The sequence below is a fragment of the Vipera ursinii genome, assembly GCF_947247035.1.
Source record: "Vipera ursinii genome assembly, chromosome: 4".
NCBI lineage: Eukaryota > Metazoa > Chordata > Lepidosauria > Squamata > Viperidae > Vipera > Vipera ursinii.
Window position 1 is genome coordinate 65575342 of NC_139514.1, and position 20697 is coordinate 65596038.

General features: G+C 35.6%; 1 protein-coding gene across 1 annotated transcript in view; it reads right to left on the reverse strand.

Moving 5' to 3' along the window:
• Nucleotides 1-20697, reverse strand: part of PHEX (phosphate regulating endopeptidase X-linked) — a 95908-nt gene that overhangs the window by 44936 nt on the left and 30275 nt on the right. Inside the window, exons 8-12 of the mRNA XM_083361622.1 lie at nt 18312-18395; nt 17941-18086; nt 12931-13024; nt 12256-12384; nt 8084-8185 (exon numbers count right to left, since the gene is read on the reverse strand). Coding sequence (XP_083217748.1) covers nt 8084-8185; nt 12256-12384; nt 12931-13024; nt 17941-18086; nt 18312-18395 — 555 coding nt within the window. The remainder of the gene's footprint in view (nt 1-8083; nt 8186-12255; nt 12385-12930; nt 13025-17940; nt 18087-18311; nt 18396-20697) is intronic.

A 20697-nucleotide genomic window follows, 5' to 3' on the forward strand; every position in this document is an offset into this window, starting at 1 on the left:
GACTGGACGCTTCACAATATACATGTATACAGTAAAAATTAGGCCTTTGGGGCAATTTGCTGTGGCAATTTCCATCATTTTCTGCCAGTTGGGAAAAGAAGAAAAGTTGCTGATGTGGAGAATCTGCGCATCAAAAAAAAAAATCATACCTATGGAGAAATTTGTTAAGTTTCAACTGATCAGAAATGTGATTGAATGAGAGAGACAGAAGATATTCTGTGTCCTAACTGGACGTTGGAGAAGACAAAATTCAGAAAAACCAAAATGATGAAATAGAATTACTTGAGGATATAGTTCTGCCAGCAAGGAGAATGTACAGGTAGTCCTCGACTTGCAACAATTCATTCAGTGACTATTAAGAGTTACAATGTCACTGAAAAAAGTGACTTATGACCATTTTTCACACTTACAACCTTTGTAGCATCCCTATGATCATGTGATCAAAATTCAAATGCTTGGCAACTGGTCCATACTTATGACTCTTGCTGTGTCCTAAGGTCATGTAATCATCTTTTGCAACCTTTTGACAAGCAAAATCAATGGGGAAGACACATTCACTTAAAAACCATATTACTAAATTATCAATTGCAATGATTCACTTAAAAACTGTGACAAGAAAAGTTATAAAATGGGGCATAACTCACTTAATAAATATCTCACTTAGCAACAAAAATTTTGGGCTCAATTATGGTCATAAGTCGAGGACTACTTGTATAGATTTCATCTATCCAATATTTGACAATTCTGCAGAACTATTTTCAGCTAACTTTATCTTGGTTCCTCTCAATGAAATAATAAAATCAATTCCACATGCATTAGATACTTCCCTGTAATGATGAAATATGTTGTTCCTTCAGTGCTGTCACTGTCAAGTAGTTAATGCCATCCATTTTCCAACAAATTCCTTCATTCAATAGGATCACCCATCATTTTAATCTTTTTTAATCTTGGATCTTCCAAGGCCTTAGAATGAATGTAGATGATTGTGGAAGAATTCCACAAGAATGTCATTGTAGCAAAGAAACATTGGTGTGTTAAAAAATGACATTCCCATGATTCCAAGAATTACCCTCAATTTACCAGAAGGTGAAGGTATCTCTCTTCAGCAGATACAGTTCCCAATGCAGCCATGCTTTGCTGTTACTACGCATAAAATTTAATGGCAAACCATGGAGAATGTGCTGATTTATCTGGAGAAACTAGTATTCCAGCATGGTCATCTGCATGTCACTTTAAGCCAAGGAAAAACAAGTGAAAGCACTAGAGTATTCTCTAAAACTGGCAGATGTTCAACCACAAATGGGTGGTTAACATTGTTAAACAAAAAGCATCCAAATTTGTTGTTACACATTGTTCTTCTTTAATAAAATGCTTTTTTCTTTAATTGTAAAACCAAAGTAGTAGCAATTCACCATGGTCATCCCTTGCCAAGAGTCCTTCATGTAGGAAATGCAATCCATGATCCAGGAAACCAAAGTTTTCTTGGAGACACCAACCCTTTAGCCAATAGTTTATTTCTAAGATTCTTTTTCCCCTCAATGGTGGAAAGTACTGATGAGAACATTATTTGTGCTCCTAGCTTCTTGACTTTATTGCCTAGTTGTTTGTAATCCCTCACTATTGTATGCAGGTTGCTTGTTGTCTCATTTGTCCCAATGTGGAGGAGGAGGAGGGGGTAGTAATGTGTGGGCCTAATTATTTTGGTTAAGTTCTCGGCCACATCTTTGATTTTTGCTCCAGGGAGACAGCATACCTCCCTGGATTGTATGTCTGGTCTGCAGATGGATGGTTCTGTTCCTTTGAGGGTAGAGTTTCCTATTATTAACACTCTCCTTTCTTTTTTGGGGGGCGCTGCAGTCTGGGGTGCTTTTCTGTTTATCTCAGGTGTGTTTGTCGATGTGGCTTTTTAAGGGATATTTGAAGTCTTTTTGCTAGGTGTCTGCATGTCTTCTTTGAGGGCGGGTTTGTGGGTCTGCGTGTTTCCGTCTAAGGGGAGAAATTGATTGGTCAGTTTTAGTGGGGCTGCTTCTAGTTGGGTAGGATTTGGCAGAGGTGGTTTGTTTGTTATATGCTGTTTCTTTCTTTGGGTGTTGTGTTTTCTTCTGTGTGTGAAATACCCCTGTTTGTCTTCCTCCAAGAGTTTATCAGTAGGGTCAAATCCTCTGGGAGTTATTTCTTTGTTTTTTGGTTCAGTTTGGGTGGAGCTTTCTTTAGTATGTTGGGGTTTGGCTAGAGTTGCGTCTAGGTTAGTAACCTTTTCCTGTAGTAGTTCACATAATTTGCATCTGATGCATGTATAGTTTGGGTGTTCTTTGGACATCAGTGCGTACATGGAACATGTATTGCATACCACAATAGCCTCAGTTGCCTGTTCCATGAGTTTGGTGTTTGATAGTCTCTGTCGTGCTGCCTTGCTGCTGCCTGTAGGCCTCTGGTCTGCCACTGTCTTGCCACCACCATCTGTCTTTGCCGCTCCTGCCTTGCCTCCACCTGCAGGCCTCCCAGTCCACAGAAAAGAACACCACCGCCTGCAGGCTGCCTCTCTACCACCTGCCTCTGCACTGCCCCCAGCCACTTCACGGGTCTGCTGCTTCACATTGCTGCTGGCCACTCTTTTTCACTTCCACAGCCACCTCACAGTTCCTCTGCTTTGCGCTATCATCGGCTGCCTTCTCTCCATCGTTCGAGCTGCCAGTGCATCACGTAGTCCGGTTTGCTATGCTGGTCTCTGCTTCATTGTGCCAGTTTGGGTCACTGGGCCACCGTGCCTTTCAGGTAGGCCTCCATTAGTTCCCACTGCTAAGCCAATTCAACTATTGATTTGTATAATATTTCATTTGCATGAATTTGCATGAATTTGTATTAGTTATTTTGTTGCCAAAACACATTTTTGTACTGATGGATATTGGAATTGACTGTATAACATATTGGAGAAGAAATTCTGAAGACAATCAGAGGATTATAGATTAAAAAAATAAGCAAAGAAGGGGATGGCAATGATAAATGCAGTGGAGGACAGATGTCACCTAATATTGAGGAAAGCAAAGAGGAAAGTGTAAAAATAACATACCCTGGATCCCAAATAAAGGAAAAGGAAATTTTTGAAGAATTAAATTCAGAACATGTAAAAGTGGATTGATAATTTCCAGTGTGTACAGGTAATCCCCAAGTTACGGGCATTCACTTAACGCTTGTTTGAAATTACGTGATCAGCGCCCCCTAGTGTTTACAAGCAAGTCCCAAAATTACTACTATTGCAGCACCATGGCAGTTGTTCACCCTTTCAAATGACTGCAGAGGTTCTGCAACATTCACCCTATCCCCCCCCAACTCCCCCCAACTGCTTCCCCCTCCCTTCCTGCTACACGGGACTCACCTTTCAAAAATCTGTCGCCTCTCTACTGTGATTTCTTTTTCTTTGAGGGAGAGGAGAGTCAGCTTGGAAATGCTTTTTGCACTGACGATGGAAGCTCCTGGGTGCCATGATATCATGCGAGTTCAAACACCCATTCTCTGCAAAAGAGAGTATAGCCCCCGGAGGGGAAAAGTGTTTGCCTTATTTGCAAGCCTATGGGGCAGAATCGGAGTCAGCCGGGCACAGGAACCAATGCCGTCCATGGCCTGGGTGTGCTGCTCTCTTGCATGTATCAGCCTTAGTTTGAGGACAGGAGGGAAGCCTTCAACTGAATGCTGGGGAGGTGGAATCACAGTCGCTCAGGTGGCTGCTGCCACCAGTGGCTTGGGTGCCCCAGTTCCGTCTGAGTTGGAAGAAAGCGGAGGTGAGGCATCAGGATTGGTCTCAAACATTAAGAGCCAGATGTGCCGCTCACACACATGCACTGGCCTTATTGAAAGCAATCCCGCTGCTGTGCGAGCAGCACACCTGGGCCTTATTGTTTGAGAGTAGTTGTCAACGCTGCTTATTGCTTGACAGTAGTCCTACTGCTGCGCCTCCGCTTTCTTCCAACTCAGACAGAACCAGGACACCCAAGTTGCTGGTGCCAGCAGCCACTTGAGTGGCTATGATTCCACCTTCCCAGCGCTGAGTTGAAGGCTTCCTTCCTGCCCTCAAATGAAGGCCGATGCATATGAGTGAGCAGCGCACCCGGGCTATGGACAGCATTGGTTCCTGTGCCCGGCCAACTCCGATTCCACACTTTGCCCCATAGGCATGCAAACAAAGCAAACACTCCCCCCCCCAAGAATGGAAGCTGATCTCTTTTGCAGAGAATGGGAGTTTGAATTTGCATGATATTACAGTATCAAGGAGCTACTATTATCAGCATGAAAAGCATTTCAAAGTCGACTCTCCTCTCCCTCAATGGGAAAGAAACTGCAGCAGAGAGGAGACAGATTTTTGCAAGGTGAGTCCCACATGATAGGAAGGGAAAGGAAAGTATGAGGTATCTTAGTGGGTTGGGGAGGCCTTGGAGTCCTGTTACATCATTACCCCCCATGGCCTTCCCCACCCTGAGATACATCATGTGCACTTAACGAACCATGCATTTGCCCACACATTCGATTAGCAAATGTGTCTGCGAAAGCAGGGAGTGATCTTGTTCAAGGTACAAGATTTACTCCCACAAATTCTCGAGTTATGAATGGAATGGGCAGGCTTCATTATATTCATAATTCAAGGACTACCTGTACAACACATCAGGAAGAACAAATCAGATCAGTAAATAAAATCAAAGAGTCAGTGTAGTTAAGGTGTTAAACTGGCACTAGGAAAATCCATGTTCATCTTGAGCAATAGATGTTCACTGGGTGATTGAGGATCAGTTACTGTTAGTCCAACTTATATCTCACAGGGTTCTTATGGTGCAAGGACCTGGAAAAAGAGAACACTATGTATGGTGCCTTAAGCCTCTGAACCGAAGACCGAACACAAATCTAATAAATAAATTCTTCAAACATTCTTACTGCAACAAAGAAAAGAAAAAAAAAGTTTGAAAGCACACATTGCAGAGTTTCCAATTAGGTGGTAATTGTTCCAATTTAAGAGCTAGTTAATGTCAGTGTTTCTAGTATAAGTACCTACTGGATGTCAGAACTATCCGCATGTAGCACCATTAGCCAGATGCTAGAGCCAAAGGGTCACAACAGAGCCGAAATTTAATTTTGGCTTTGTCCATCGCCAGCCTTCTGTAGTTCACTGAGAAAACCGCCATTTATATTTTCCACAATATTACTGACAAAGTATGGTTCTGATCAAATGGCTGCCTAGGGACTCTCACAATGCTCAGTTTAACATTTTACCTAATTTGTTGAAAGCTAATTAGTGTGCTACTGCTGCCCTCTGCTGCCCATTAAGAAGCTGTCCAAAGAAGTCTATAAGTGGCCCTCAAGTTAAAAGCTTGGAGCTGCCTTTGCTAAGCAAACACACCAGCTTCAGCTGAAGCACTTCCACTTTATCTCTGGTGTCATAGCTACACTGAAAAGTCATCTCAAAATCAGGCTATGAAGGTTTCAAAATTAGAACACCAAGTTGAAGATGATTGCTATATTTTTCTATGTATTTCTAAAAGTAAACATAACTGGGCTATGTTATATTTGCAATGGGGATTGTAGCAAAACAAAAACAAAAGATTGTTTTGTAGTAATTACCTTATTTTAATGTTTTTAGGTACCTAGCATATTACTATCCCAAAGTATTAAGGCTCTCAGCCCCATTCTCCAATAAAGTTACAGTGGGGCAGTGGAGCTTACTTGATGGATTTTATTTTCAATGATCTCTTAAAGAGCATTCTGCTAGGCTATCCTTACTGTTGACATTTTTCACTTGGCATTTGACTATTTACTAATTGCACTAACCTATGTTTTATTTCATGATTTATAGAAGTAACAACAATTGATAGGACATGTGTATGTTTAACATACAAACCACAAATTAAACAACACTTATAATTAGTGTGTGCAATGTGTAAACCTATATTTATACCATCTTTGCCACTAAAATCTTTCTCATTGTTTTATCTGCAGATCTATGAAATATAAATATAGCTATTTGTCACAAATCACAACCTCCTAACAATGTTATTGAGTTTGATTCAGCCTTTATCCCAAAGTTTTGTTGCTGCTGCTACTGTTTTTCTGGCCTTCAAAATAAACCAGTTGCTACTGCTGCTTCTCTGAGTAAATTCTTTTAAATAGTGAATAATTTAAGTGAATCCTGGGTTATTCAATACATTTTTCACATCTGTATCATCTAAAAAGCATGAAGTTTACTGTTTTTCATCTAAGAACTCTGAAGGTTTTTTTAAAAAAAAGAACTGTAGAAAACCAAATCCTACCTGTTTTTATTTCATCACAACCTGCTAGTGATTCAGATACGGCCTGTAGTATGAGTGCCCTCAGGAAAAGTATTTGCAAGCCACTTCCGACAATCCAATCAAACAAGGAGAAGGGATGTTTTCTTCCCTTTTGCCTCTGACTAGTCAAGTGTTTTTAAAGTATTTTATTACCTTTGGATGAGCTTCTATTAATCTTTTAATAGACCTTCATAGCTGCATATTTTCCTTATGTCACACAAAATTTTGAAAACAGTATACATCAAAAATTGGTTTCAAGCTGTTAGGGCAACATATGCGCTTCCTGGAAGATCAAGTGTTTGAAGGTTGTTTTACATAAAAGAAGCCCCATGTGAAAAGAGACCACCGCAGAGTCAAGAGCAAGTTTCCCACCTCAACAAGCCAGTTTATCATAGTTTCTAAGAAGTCAAATAAGACACAGTGAGTTTGTTTTTTGGAATTTTCTTCCCGCTTTAACAGAAATGCAGATGTAGGAAAATAATGCAGATCTTAGAATGGGGTGTTCTTATTGCAGACGAGAGTCATTAAATTCTACTTTTACACAACAAAAGAAATCTTTTCCAGTGAAAAAATGATAACTAATAATATCAATGAATATAATGCATAATTATATGTTAAAATATTAAGAATGAAACAAATAAAAGTGACTAGATATCTCAGAATGCATAAATATGAGCTTACAGCAATTCAAATACCTCGTTACAAACAGACAATCCTGGAAATTATTTCCATCAGGTCACAAAGGAATGGAAGCAATTGAACAACTTCTAACACAAATTCCATTTTTAAAAATATTAATAAAAACTTGAAAGAACAAGGGAGAGTAGTTTTAAGAACTACTGAAGCATCAGAAAAGGTAAAACAAAAATTACCGTATGTTTGGTATGTATTAAATTTCATGAGCTAATAATTATGTGCACCATAATTTCTGACTGAAAATACTTGAGACTATTATGTTGGTACTTTTAAATTACAGATAACATTAGACTTTGAGAACTGAACCTTTAACCACAGTTTCTGAAAATCAGTGGCATAATTTTATGTCAGTTTGAATGAAAAACATTAAAAACTGTACTGTGTGCCTTAACATAGACTTAACAACCAGCCTAAAGAACACACATACCTTCCTACTGCGCATTATCCTCCCCGATTATTGCACGGTGGTTCCCAACCATTCAAAAAAAAATGAAATGTAAATCTCAGCTTTAAGATTCCCCACACCATCTTAAACTGAAATTTCAAATTTGATTATTCTACATAAATTATACAGTGATAAGCATTCTTTTTAATATAATCAAACATAATGCACTGTAATAAGTTCTATTCAGTAGAAACTGTACTTGACCTGTATTGACAATATCGTAATACATACAATGAATTTTATTTTAAACCATTTCCAGATTTTTATAATACAAATAATAAACAAATAAAATAGCTCAAGTCTGTGTTAAAATCACAGATGTACAATAATTCCAATCCAATAATTCCAATCAATTCCAGGAATTGAATAACATCAAGAAGAGAAGTATTGAAACCTTAAATTAATAGTTTCTCTCGCAAGGAAAACTATTTATTGAAATATAATAAATTAACTTGTTCTATTTAAATGCAAAATGAGGAATCAAAAAATTATCATGATGAGTATAAAGATTTAACTAAGTTCAAGATGTAAATCATAGAACTTTGCAATAAACATCCAATCCTACGTTAAGTTCTTTTTCTAGCTATGCATTCATATATGATAGTATAGACTTGTATTTCAATATCCTTACCTTTTCAACAGCTTTTCTTTTTGTATCCAAATCCATCCAGTCATTTTCATTTTCCAACATGTCTATAAAGGCCCATCGAATTCCTTCAGTCAGCTCTGCCATCTGAAGGAAACATTATCTCCTTGAGAAAGGTGCTATTTTCAATCCAATACCATGGAGGGAAGAAATCTATATGGACAAGCGTGTTTCTGTGCAAATTGCCAGCATGGATGCAGTTGTGCATCTAGTTATACATTCAATATTTGCATTATTTTGCTCAACCAGTTCCCAGCCAAGAACATGGACGAACTGAACATTCTTCAATTTAAGAATAAGAAGGAATAGGTCTATATGACCTTCAGAGACCCTAATATACTTTAGTTTTCTCTATTCTTTATCCTATGGTCAATTTTTAGTATCCTAAAGGTGTTTTGTATTTCAGTTCCCATATGTTTTTACCCTGTATTGTATTGCCAGCCTCTAATTTCAGTTCTAAGAAAGCTCATACTAGCAAAACTGTATGAGACTGATAAAAATTGCAATATTGTTATGAAATGTATTTAGGTTGAAAGAAATTATGAAAAAGCATCAAAGCCAGATTTTCCCCTAAATATCCATCTAAAATGTGAAAACAAATATTGGCAAAATGCTCAGAAAAAGTGGAGTAAGTGAAACTTCTAATATCACCTAAACCTAAGAAATAGGTTTAGATTAACATTATTGTATTAAACTTCCATTAATATTGTAACAGTATTGTTGGCTTCAAGATGCTGCAACACTTCTGTTCTTGTTTCAGTTCAGCTACCACCCTAGAAACTGCTGGCTAAAATTGTGTTTTGATATTGATTTATGTAAACAAAAAGAGTGCCCTTCTCTAAACGACCTAGGGGACTTGTAGCATCTTATTTTTATGATTCATTAATGTCTTTTTAATATCACATTATTTTTATTCAATATGGAAGTCAGTACAAATCTAAGACAGAATATGACTGAGCATTCAACAATCAAGAGTAAACTGCATCCCAGGGAATAGTTAACTCACAGAATATTGATGGCAGAGTAATGTTTCAATTAACTTAGTGCACTAATGAGCTGAACTCCCTGAACTTGGAGCTTGCCAGTTCATATTCTAGATTTTACAATTGGGCTCTGGGGTATATTCTGATTTTTGTGCACATCTGTAGCAATAGGGTTAGATCATAAATATTATCTCTTTGTTCAAAGCAGAAAGGCAAGATGACACCCAAGGTATGAGTTCATCAATGACTACATTTGAGAATGCCATAATAGATTATTTGTTTTGTAACAGGCATTTACAACAAAGAGAACATGGGGGTGCCATAATTTCATAATGTCTAAGCAGCTGAAACATGATTGATAAACTAAGGAAATGAAAAGGACCCACTTTAAAAATGAAATAAACCAGAGTATTTATTTACATCTTGTCCATATTCATGTTAAAACCCAGCATTTCCATAAGATTTACCACAAAGAGGCATGTACAAGGCATTAATGGAGTAAGCACGCCTAGGGTTATAAATACACATGGCATTGTTCATTCAAGATTTGATTTAGTTTTCTTTCCCATTTTTTTCTACAGAACATTTTGGGTTATGCCTACCATATATTCAGGCACATTCCAATACATACACAGCCATCACTCTATTTCCTGGTGCAGTAAGCAACTTTATACAAAGTATCTGTGAAGCTATGTGTAATGTATTGGGCTTGTTTTGTTAAGGGAACACCACATGGGAAGGTTGCTTGAGCAGGGAAGCTGGCTAACGGCTCCCAGCTCCTCAGACAACCCGTCTCCAGCACCACTATTGGTTGTCTCTAGGGCGGCAATAGGTTGCTTTAAATTTATTGGCCTCCACCTAGAGACCAGGGTATAAATTGCTGCATTTGCAGCCCTATTTCTCAGTTCAGATACTGCAAGCAATAAACAATGATCTTTGCTGAACTCATTTGCCTCGTCTTGGTCATTAAGCAACGAACCCAGTACATAACACTATGAAATGTACTGTCTTTAGGACCGCCATAGTGCTTCTAGTTTGTCTACAGTTATGGGGTGAAGGAGGGAGAATTTGGGATCCACAGATGCTCCCTACCAACGTGACAGCCGAAGCCACTAAAGAGATGTTTTGGCGAACCAAAGTTTCTTCTCAGAACAATTACTGGAAGATGAATTGGCCTGAACTGTGGCCTGAACTGTCAAAGAGGGGAAGGAAAGTTTTACTCTTTAAATTACTGTATCTATTTCCCACCATATTCTCAGAGCCAGCTTCTATCATACCAGTTTGCTAATGTCTAATAAAGTTTAAATTAGAGATCGCAATGTTTCTGGTGTTTTGCTTTGTTGGGCTTCTTAGCTGGAACTTGACAGTACCATAAAGGAATAAGAATGATTAAGCAAAAGAAGTTAAAAGCATAACATAGGATGAAAGCAAAGGAAACAGCTAAAACTATTTGTGTGTGTGTGTGTGTGTGTCTGTGTTTTGTGTGTGTGTGTGTGTGTGTGTGTACCTTGAATCAATCTTGTACCCATACTATTCACAATTGATTTCTATACTTGCTTACATCATTCCATTGACCACATATGCTACCTTTCAGTCTTTATGCTTCATACATTTCTCTTTTCAGGATCTTATTAATGGAGCCAGCCAGGTTTTTTTTTTCCAATCTTCCCCTTCCTCTTAAACCATACACTGTTTCTCTTTTTTTTAGTTTGAAATTTGATCTCTTTCATTCTCTCTGTATAACCAAGCCACCTCAAAGTATTTCTTTCACAATGGTTACTTACTTTTGTATTCAATCCATGTTCTGTAATCAACCATTTTTAATACATTTTTACTTGTTTATTTTGCCACACATATTTAAGTGCCCGATTCAACACATTTTTATGTTTCTTGTGACACAACTCTCACTTCCATATAACAAGAATCATAGTGTCAGGTTTCCGACTATGGGCTTTTCAAGTGACTCTGAGGCATTGTTTACCTTAAAAGTCCTTTATTAGCCTAATACACCAGCAAATGCTTGCTCGAAGGAAGCTGGAATCTGAAATCTCCGCCCCCTTGCACAATATATTAAAACACAATTCTCCACCTTTCTAATTTTGTCATTAATCATATTCTCCTATTAATTTAAAGAATCAGTTTCCCTTCCGTTAGACAACTGGCCAAGTTCTTATCTTCTTTAATTTCATATGGCCTTGAGGCACAATCTTCCTCCTCCCTCCTCCGAGCCTTAACCCTACCTCTTAAAGCAATACACAACTTTAACATATGAAATAGCTGCTTCATCATCTCTTGTCAAGCAAAAACATTCGATGTTAGCAGCGTTGACACACAGCAGTTTTCCTTCTTGTGATAATTTATTCCTTACTACAGGCCACACAGCATCCACTATCTTTCTATGAATATATGTCTGTCTTATAAGACCTCCATTCATTTTATGATTTATGGTAAATATTCTATCAAGCATTGTAGATAAGCAAAGGGACATCACACTACCTTGTTTTATACTCTGTTCAGTGTTTACAGAGATGTGAGTCTAAATTCAGTGTCTTAGTTTTGTGACTTGTTTATTTCTTTATATTGCATATATTTATAAAATTCAAGAATATCCATTAGAAGTAAAAAGCTCTCTCTCAGTGCTCAATAGGTGCTAGAACAATGTTAATACATAGAATGCATATCAGTGACTTAGTTTTGATGGGATTGCAAAACCTGGCCTTGATGTAACAAAACAGTATACCGGTAATTGGTACCAAAAGCTAGCACATATACTGAGTGAACATAGGACTATAATTTCCTCAGAATCTTAACTTGAAATATCTGAATTCCCTTATCTACAGTGATACAAAACTCAGGCTTTTTGTAATAAAATGGTGCAAAATTGGTACAAAACTATGTTAAATGTAGCAGTTAGCAGTTAAGAAAAGCTGTTTTTATCTAACTCAGTTCAAAGACAGAAAAACAGTTATTCATTTCTACCTAGCTGGTCCCAAGTAAATTATAATATCTATCTAACCTTATAGATTTTGTGTGGATGTGATTTGTTCCTGAAGCTGGGACTTTTCATTTTCCACAATAAAATAATATTAATTCCCTAACTCTTGTACTATTGTTTACTGTGTTGAAACAATCAAACAAATATAAAAAAATTAAATAAAACAAAATAAAACCTACCATTTCTCTTTTATCTTCTTGGAAATGTCGTTCTACAAATATTTTGCCAACAACATATGGCAGAGCACTTTCTACGAAGTTTACACATTTATCCCATTGAGGCACCAAAGATCCTGTTCCCTGGATTACCTGTTTGGGTTAAGATTGATATATTATGGCAAGTTCTTGTGTAGCCTTTTCTGTACCTCTCCTTACCCAATGAAACAGCCTACAGCCTTGAGATAAAGAGCAACCCCACCCTCCTTGTTTTCTTAAAGGCCATTAAGACCTGTCTTTTCCCTTAAGCATTGGCCCAAGGTGGGGGGTAAGGCCAGCATTTGTGTTTTTGTGATGGAAGCATTACAGCATTGGTGATATGTAAGAATTTTTTATTTTGTGTGTTCTATTAATTGTTAGCCATTCAGAGTGATTTTATATAATATGGTTAAATATTACTTATTTTTCAAATAAGTAAACAAAGAAACTCTAAAGACTCTTTTTTTAAAAAAACAGTTGTCAAGATCCAAATCCCAATGATCTGGGAAAGATTAGAAATTCAATACTCACTGATCTCTACAAAAGCTTTTGGTTCAGATGGGCTAGCTGGAATTATACTAGTTCATGAAATATGGCCATCAAATGCTGTTACCGATTTTATAGACATGGATTACGTGGATATTGATGTCCCATACTTACCCTTGAAAATTCTAGCCACCTATATTGAAAACGCCGACTGAGGTTGAATATTCTTGAATAAACCATTCTCCATACCAGATAGTTGGCAATAGTCCTGTAATACATACCAATGAAGATCAACTAGATCTATGTGTTCCAATGTACAGCCAATACTAGAAATATACATAGTTTTTTACTTTCTTATTCACTACAATATCAACTTACTGTATGAATAAAGTATGAATTGACAAAAACATATTACAGTAGAATGAAGGACATTTTCCTTTTGAATATCCTGAACTGGGATGTAGTCTTAAATTAAAGGTTTAACAACTCTGTGGGTTGGATTGAGATGAGAAAGAGTCAATGGTCCAGTCACCGAGCCTTCCTTTTAATAACTTTTGTAGTATTCATTAGTATAGTTTTAATTGATCAATCATGATAAAAAAAATAGTGGTCACTAAAAACAAATTAAATAAACGTCTTGAATATTTTAGCTTTCAGAGCTTCTGAAAGACTTAGAAATCAATTTCTTAATGGCATGTTCCATACTGGAACCAAATATATATAATTCCAAGGAATATAGTAAGAATATTGTTTATTGGAAAAGATGTTGCTCTGCTCTTCCAGTGTAACTTGCATTATTCTGGACAGTTAATAACTGAATCAATGCAATCACAAGATCAATATAAACTTTAAAAAATAAATTTGATAAAACAGAAATATAGTGCCTCTGCTGTTTGTATCTAATGCTACAACGTCTTAGGTATCATACTATGAATGACATATGTTACCAGATCATTTTAAGGCTAAATGACATAAGATATATAGATGTTAAGTAATTAAACATTGCAAATAGGCAAGCATTTTTAAAAACTTAGTTTGAAAGAATAGAATCAATATTTTGTCAACATATTTTGATCTTTGACTTTGCCTCTTTAAAGAAATTATTTTGAGGACTACCTGAATGTGTTAAATCTTGTACACAGAATACCTCTGGCTACAATTCCCCAAACTGTGTGCTGAGGTACCACGGGGCACTACAGTGATCTCACAATGACACGACAAGAAACATCAGGTTTTGCAACATCATATTTTTGTGACACTAAGGATGCTGTGAACTGAAAAAGTGTGGGAACCTTTGGGCTAAGGCCTTTTAGGCAGATTATTGGTAGACATAGAAACAATCAAGACTTATCCCACCTCCACCAAATGATACCACACAACCATCTGTCAATAACTCAAAATTCTACTGAGCCTAGAAAATGCTGTTGTCTCATTGGGAAAACTTGAACATGATATTATATCTCAAGGAAATGTGCAAAATTTGGCCAGAATCAGCTTGCTTTTATCTTGCCTCACATGGAGCAATGCAGTCTATCAGTTTTAATACAGAATACTACTGCTTTGATAGAATCAGAGCCAGATGGAATCAAGAGGCCATGTTAATCCAGTGCCTAGGAGCGAGGCAATGCTATTAATCCATCGGCTTGGTTTCAAGGTGTTACAAACAAGAATTGATTTTTTGCTATAAGATTCCTGAAGAACAAAGAGCAATAGATGGCTCAAGTTATAATTGAGAAGCAACTTGTTTTAGGGTAGGGCAAAACTAAGGATGATGATCCAGCATTTTCTACCTCAAATATCTTATGGAATTATAAAAATAAGGATTACACCAAGGTTCTGCTTTGCCTTTTATGAAGACAGAAAAATTAGTACATATGGACTTTTAAATTTATGAAAAAATAGATGAAAAAATTAAAGAATAAATATAGTGCAACTGAATGTGGCTTCTAAACTGATAAACGTTTTGAAATCAAAACCAATGTTGCTTTCTCTTAAATACTTTTTTTAAAATAAATAAGTTAATAACTATTTTTTTAGAAGGCAAACAGCCAGGATTTTCATTTCAAAACTCCTACTTTTATGTGAAAATGATGGTTGCAATTTAAACATTACAGGACAAAAGAAACAGGCCAAAGTCAGGAGCAATCAAATGAGGAAGGAACCACTTAAAAATCACTTTAAGAAGACTGCAGCTATGAAGGCACTTTAGGAACATATACGGAAATGCATATTATACATAATAATTCACAATGATTGCTAACTCAAGTTACTATAAATACTGCTATAATACTACTGTGATGGTTTCCACTTCATATGTTGCTTCTGTCTGTTGCCCAGAGAATTTAACAACATCCTAAAGAATCCTTTGATATCTTTGATACAGAATATAAAACAGCCATGGCAAAATATTCAGTTAAAACATCTGTTGTGTTCCTTTTCAGCCTCACCTTTTAGCAGTCTCTGAAATTCCATAAATGTTATCTACTGTACATTGGAGAAGACTTTCAAAGACGGTACACAACATTTTCATCATGATCAAATCTAAGAAATAGTATTAATGGCTTTATGACGTGGAATAGACTGTATTGGAAAACAAAAGCTTTAAGGTTTATCAAGCTTTAAGTATGTTTTTTTTAATTATTTAAAAACTCAGTTCCACAGAATCCAACAGATTAACAGTTTCTGTTTTCGGTAAGTAAAAAACAAGTATAAAACTGTAATTAGACCATCATGATGATCAACGTGTGTGAAATTTTCCAAAAGTGTAACAATATTTTGCCACATAAAAGGAAATGGAAATGAACTGGTCTGATAGGAATAATTGCAAATAAAATAAATCAGAATTGGCTATGGACTTCAGCAAGTAGGGAGTTATGAAACAGGTTTGAGTCCTTGTAGAAAGTGAAATATAAGAACACATGGGATACAGATTCAATGGGTACTTCTCCATCAAGATACAATCTTAACTCATAACAAACTTTTTAATACTTCCCATGAAGAACTGTTGTTCGAAAGCATTAAAACATGTTTCAATGTTTTACAGCAATAAAGCTGATATTGTTCAAAATTTAGGGAAGATTATTTGATTTAAATACCTTGCCAGTTTGAAAAAAAGAGGAAAAAAGAGGATTGATTATTCAATCTGGTAGAGCAGGTAAGTCTTATTGACTTTCCAGATCCATGGTATATCACTTGAACGCAATAAGTGCTTGATCATAGTCTATCATCAAAATAATCTGTTTTTAGAATCTATAGTATTATATTATAGTTTTGGCAAACTGAATATATTAGGCATTTTGGATGTTTCCGAAAGGTTGGCTGTAATCTTGCCTTAAGACGGAGAGATAATAAATTTCAAGGAACTTTATTTGTATGCTTTGGTCATGTAGTTCCTTAATGATTAGAGATTAATACCGTGGTGAACCAGATTTGGAGGTTAAAGTTTAAATATATAAAAGTGATGTTAATATTATCATATCACTATACACTCAAATTGGAACTTCTCTATCTGTGGTTGAATACATCCTGTCTGAAAGATAGCAAAAGAAGCAAATTTTGTAATAGATGTGTATGTGCCAGAGTTTTATGCTGGATTCAGTGCTAGCTCTCAGTTCTTGAAACTGTTAACAAAGTAAGATTGGATAAAACTACTTCATGTAGCCTTTGCTTAAAACCTGAATTTTATAACATTATTATTTGGAAATCCTAACAAAAGAGGGTTTTTTCTCTTTCTCCTTTCCAATTGTTTTTCTTCAGTTTAACTAATTTTTGCAATGTAGTTTTTTTAATGGCATTCATTTTAAATAAAATGAAATGCAATTCTTTTATTTGCATCTGTTTATATCTGTATAAACTTTATTACTATTTGTATTGGTATAAATTCATTTTTAAACAATTGAAAAGTAGTAGCATGTATAGATTTGAGTAGAAGGTTATCCAGTCAGAAGCTACTGCTTCTTCATGTTTTCATGAAATGGTTCTTTTACTCCTTATTTTTTTTCCTTTTTTCTTTGCCAAATAGATAACAGAGTTCATCCCACTGAAATATATTGCTAACATTTATGGGATCTGTACACTACCACATATGGAAAATCTCATGTTAGGGAAGGCTGTTCTGACAGTAATATCTAAATTAAAGTCATGTGTTTTTACTGTATATAATGCATTTGTTTCTGCAAAGCAAGTGGAAAATCCTTATAATAACTTTTGAAATTTCTGTTTTGTTCCTTAAAAAGGAAGTAACTTTGCAAGATTCTTTTCAACTCTACCAACATTTTTTTTGCGTCATTCAGATATCCCACAATTTTTCACCCTTATGGCAGCCTATTATGCTGTCTTCATGATAAATTTGATAGAAAAGTGTTCATCATGAACTAAGTCTGATGAAAATAACTATTTTGGCAGGGAGGAATTAATAGCATGCATTTTGGGTTATAGGAGCATCTCATTCACTTGAACCAATGTGATCATATCTTTAAAATGGTATGTACAAGCCATCAATAATGTAGTTGCTAATATAAGTAGGACCGGCTTATGAGCTGTTTGTATTTAAGGAGATGCTCACAAGAAATTCTAGTTTATTTGGTGAATGCCTGAAAGATGCATTACTTCATCTAAGCCAAAAACAGATGAAAAAACTAAAGGAAATTATGAATTAAACTTGGCTCAAATCTCAAAGATTTGCCGAACAAGAATTGGACAAAACTTTGGAATTTACTATGAACATTTGCCTTAAATACAATAAATTAAATTTATGTTAAGAATTGAATATATATATATATATATATATATATATATATATATATATATATATATATATATATATATATATATATATATAAATAAACAGGGCTTTTTTCCTCATAGAACGCTCAGAACGGAGTTCCGGCACCTTTTTTGGATGGAATCTTGTAGAGTAGGCAAGATGGCTTGTATGACATGTGTGAGTTCCGGCACCTTTTTCTTTTACAAAAAAAGCACTGTAAATAAATATATAAATAAAATTATATAAATAAAAGATTAACAAGATGAGAGTTCCGGCACCTTTTTTTTTTTTTAGAAAAAAAGCACTGTGACAAACTGAAAGACTTCTGCAGGTATATATTATTTCTTCAAAGTGCACCAGGAACCAACACTTTGTTCTAAAAGTCCAGCAGAAAAACAACATCAGTGAGAAATTCTTACTTTTTCCTTTCTCTTTCTAATATCCTGAATAAATCTTTAAAATACTGCGGCACTCGGACGACCACATTTTCTGAAGCATCAATGTCCTTCAGGTCAGGATAGAGTTTAGTGTCAATCACCTTCTTGATATATGCCAGCCAGTCAAACTGAAAGATATGGAAAATATTTAGCTTTTGGTTCTTACAAAAGAAAAAAACCTTCACTGCACATTGCAAATATTTCAAACTTTCCATAAAATCAGCTGCATTTAATTGTGAACATATATATTTAACTATTTTAATTTAAATTGCACCTTATGCACATCTAAAGCAACTTTTAATTTAGAAAGGTATATCCAGTCCAATCCTGCATTATCAAAATTGTTTTCCAACCTGTGGGATCATGCTGCTGAGTTCTGATACATTCATTTTGTTATACATAGATTCACTGGTTCGATTCTCATGTGGAATCATTATCTGCAAAGATACATGTAAACAAATATTATGGTACTGAGAAATCCACTCTGACTCTGTTAACATCAACAGATTTTTTAATAGTTCCTTCACTGAGACAACCAATGTTACATCAAACCTGCTGATATCACAACAGAATTATTTTATAATTATACATAAACAGCCACTTTTCTGTATAACTATTTTAACAATTTTCTTCTATATATTATAATTAACATAATTTATGCTTCTAGTTTTTTGCTATTACAGATAACCACAGTGTCCTCCTGAAGAGAAAAAGTCTGGCCAGCATAAAGATTCATTGCAGATCTTAAATTTTATTGATTGTTTCACTCATATTTTTTCAATCAAAAATCTACTAAAGCCTTTCCCAGGTATGCACAATAAATAGGTAAAGGTAAAGTTTCCCCTGCACATGCGTGCTAGTCATTTCCGACTCTAGGGGCCGGTGCTCATCTCCGTTTCAAAGCCGAAGAGCCAGCGCTTGTCCGAGGACGTCTCTGTGGTCATGTGGCCGGCATGACTAGACGCCAAAGGCGCACGGAACGCTGTTACCTTCCCACTGGAGTGGTCCCTATTTTTCTACTTGCATTTTTACGTGCTTTCGAACTGGTAGGTTGGCAGAACCATCCTTGCAAGATGTTATTGCAAAATGTTTGGTCAGTACATGAATGGTTATTTGTCATTTTGTAAAACATTTATTTGGGGCTTCTTGCTTCGTGATGCAGTTTTATGCTTTAAATTGTGCTCTTAATTAATCAGCTTTTTGTTTGTTTGTTTTATTTAAGTTCTCCTTTAGTTTCTAAGATTCCAACCTGTTTGTCCCTGCTTTATACTTTGAATGTACAGGGGTTTTTTTTCCCCTATGGCATTCTCCTTGGTCAATGTCTTGTTTAATGTGTCTTTTGCATTTATTCATTATGCATTTGTATGTTAGAAATGTTATACTTTGATGGAAAGATTTAATCCATTATAGACTGTATCTTGTAAAGGTATTTTTATTGCTTCAATCCACTGATAAAGAAATTTGTCTCAAAACATAGGGTCCAGTTTAAAAAAAGTATTTGTACACATATTTATTTCTTTTTGTGCCTTCTAAAATCTTAGCGGGAAAGGGCCCTCTCATGCTATTCCTGCCAGCCCCTCCAGATATATCAGATCAGGAAATCAATTCTAGGAGAAGACTAAACCTATTTTATTATGCTTAGGTATCTTACTGAATTTTACTTCTTTCTTCTTATATTTCAGTGAATTAGGGAAGCATCTGCCTGAGTCATTTCTGAATTTCTTGTGTTGGACTTAAAGAAATATTTTGCCTAGCTAAGGGTTCCTACTTATCTCTATTAAAGTGATCTTGCATCATGATAAAAGTCCCAACCCTGAGTACTGTGTGTGTGACTTTGCAACACAGGTGTAAAATATACAAAAATTTCATTGTACTTGCATGATATGTATTTCTATATTTCCCCACTTGCCCTTAAATACGAGCTAAGTTCTCTTATTTAATAACTATCTTGCAAACCAACATATTGTTTGTATTTTACTTATTAGGAGCTACAGGCAGTATACAGTTACATGACCAATAAGCTCTAAATATCATATTTGATTATGATCAGATATGTTTTCTCTATAAGCAGGGGATACTAAATTTAAATGTAATGTTTCTGATCATCTTTTTTTAAAAACCTTTATTATGGTCATGTAAGGAGGATGGGATGCAAAACATTAAAAAGATAAAAATATAAAGTGCAAAAACAAAATTACATAAAAGACTAGAAAGCATAAAAAGAATTTAAAAAGAAATCTTAAGAACTTACTGAATCACTGGTATCAATAGAATTTAAATCATTGAAAATTATATATGATTAAATATCACTGAAACTCTATCTGTACCTGCCATCCTGAAACTACCAAAATTTCAAACATCAAAAATGAGAATATTTTTCATTCTAAGTGGTCAAAGTTTATTAAATGTAGTTTGCATAATTTGACTGCAAAAATTGTGGTTCAAATAAGTGCAATGAAAAGAAGGTCCGGGGTGACATGATAGCAGTGTTCCAATATCTAAGAAGAAGAAGAAGAGGGAGCCAAGCTATTCTCCAAAGCACCTGAAGGCAGGACAAGAAGGAATGGATGGAAACTAGTCAAGGAGAGAACCAACCTAGAGCTAAGGAGAAATTTCTTGACAGTTAGAACGAATAATCAGTGGAATGATTTGCCTCCAGAAGTTGTTCCAACACTGGGGGTACTTAAGAAAAGATTGGACAAACATTTGTCTAAATGGTATAGGTTTCCTGCTTGAGCA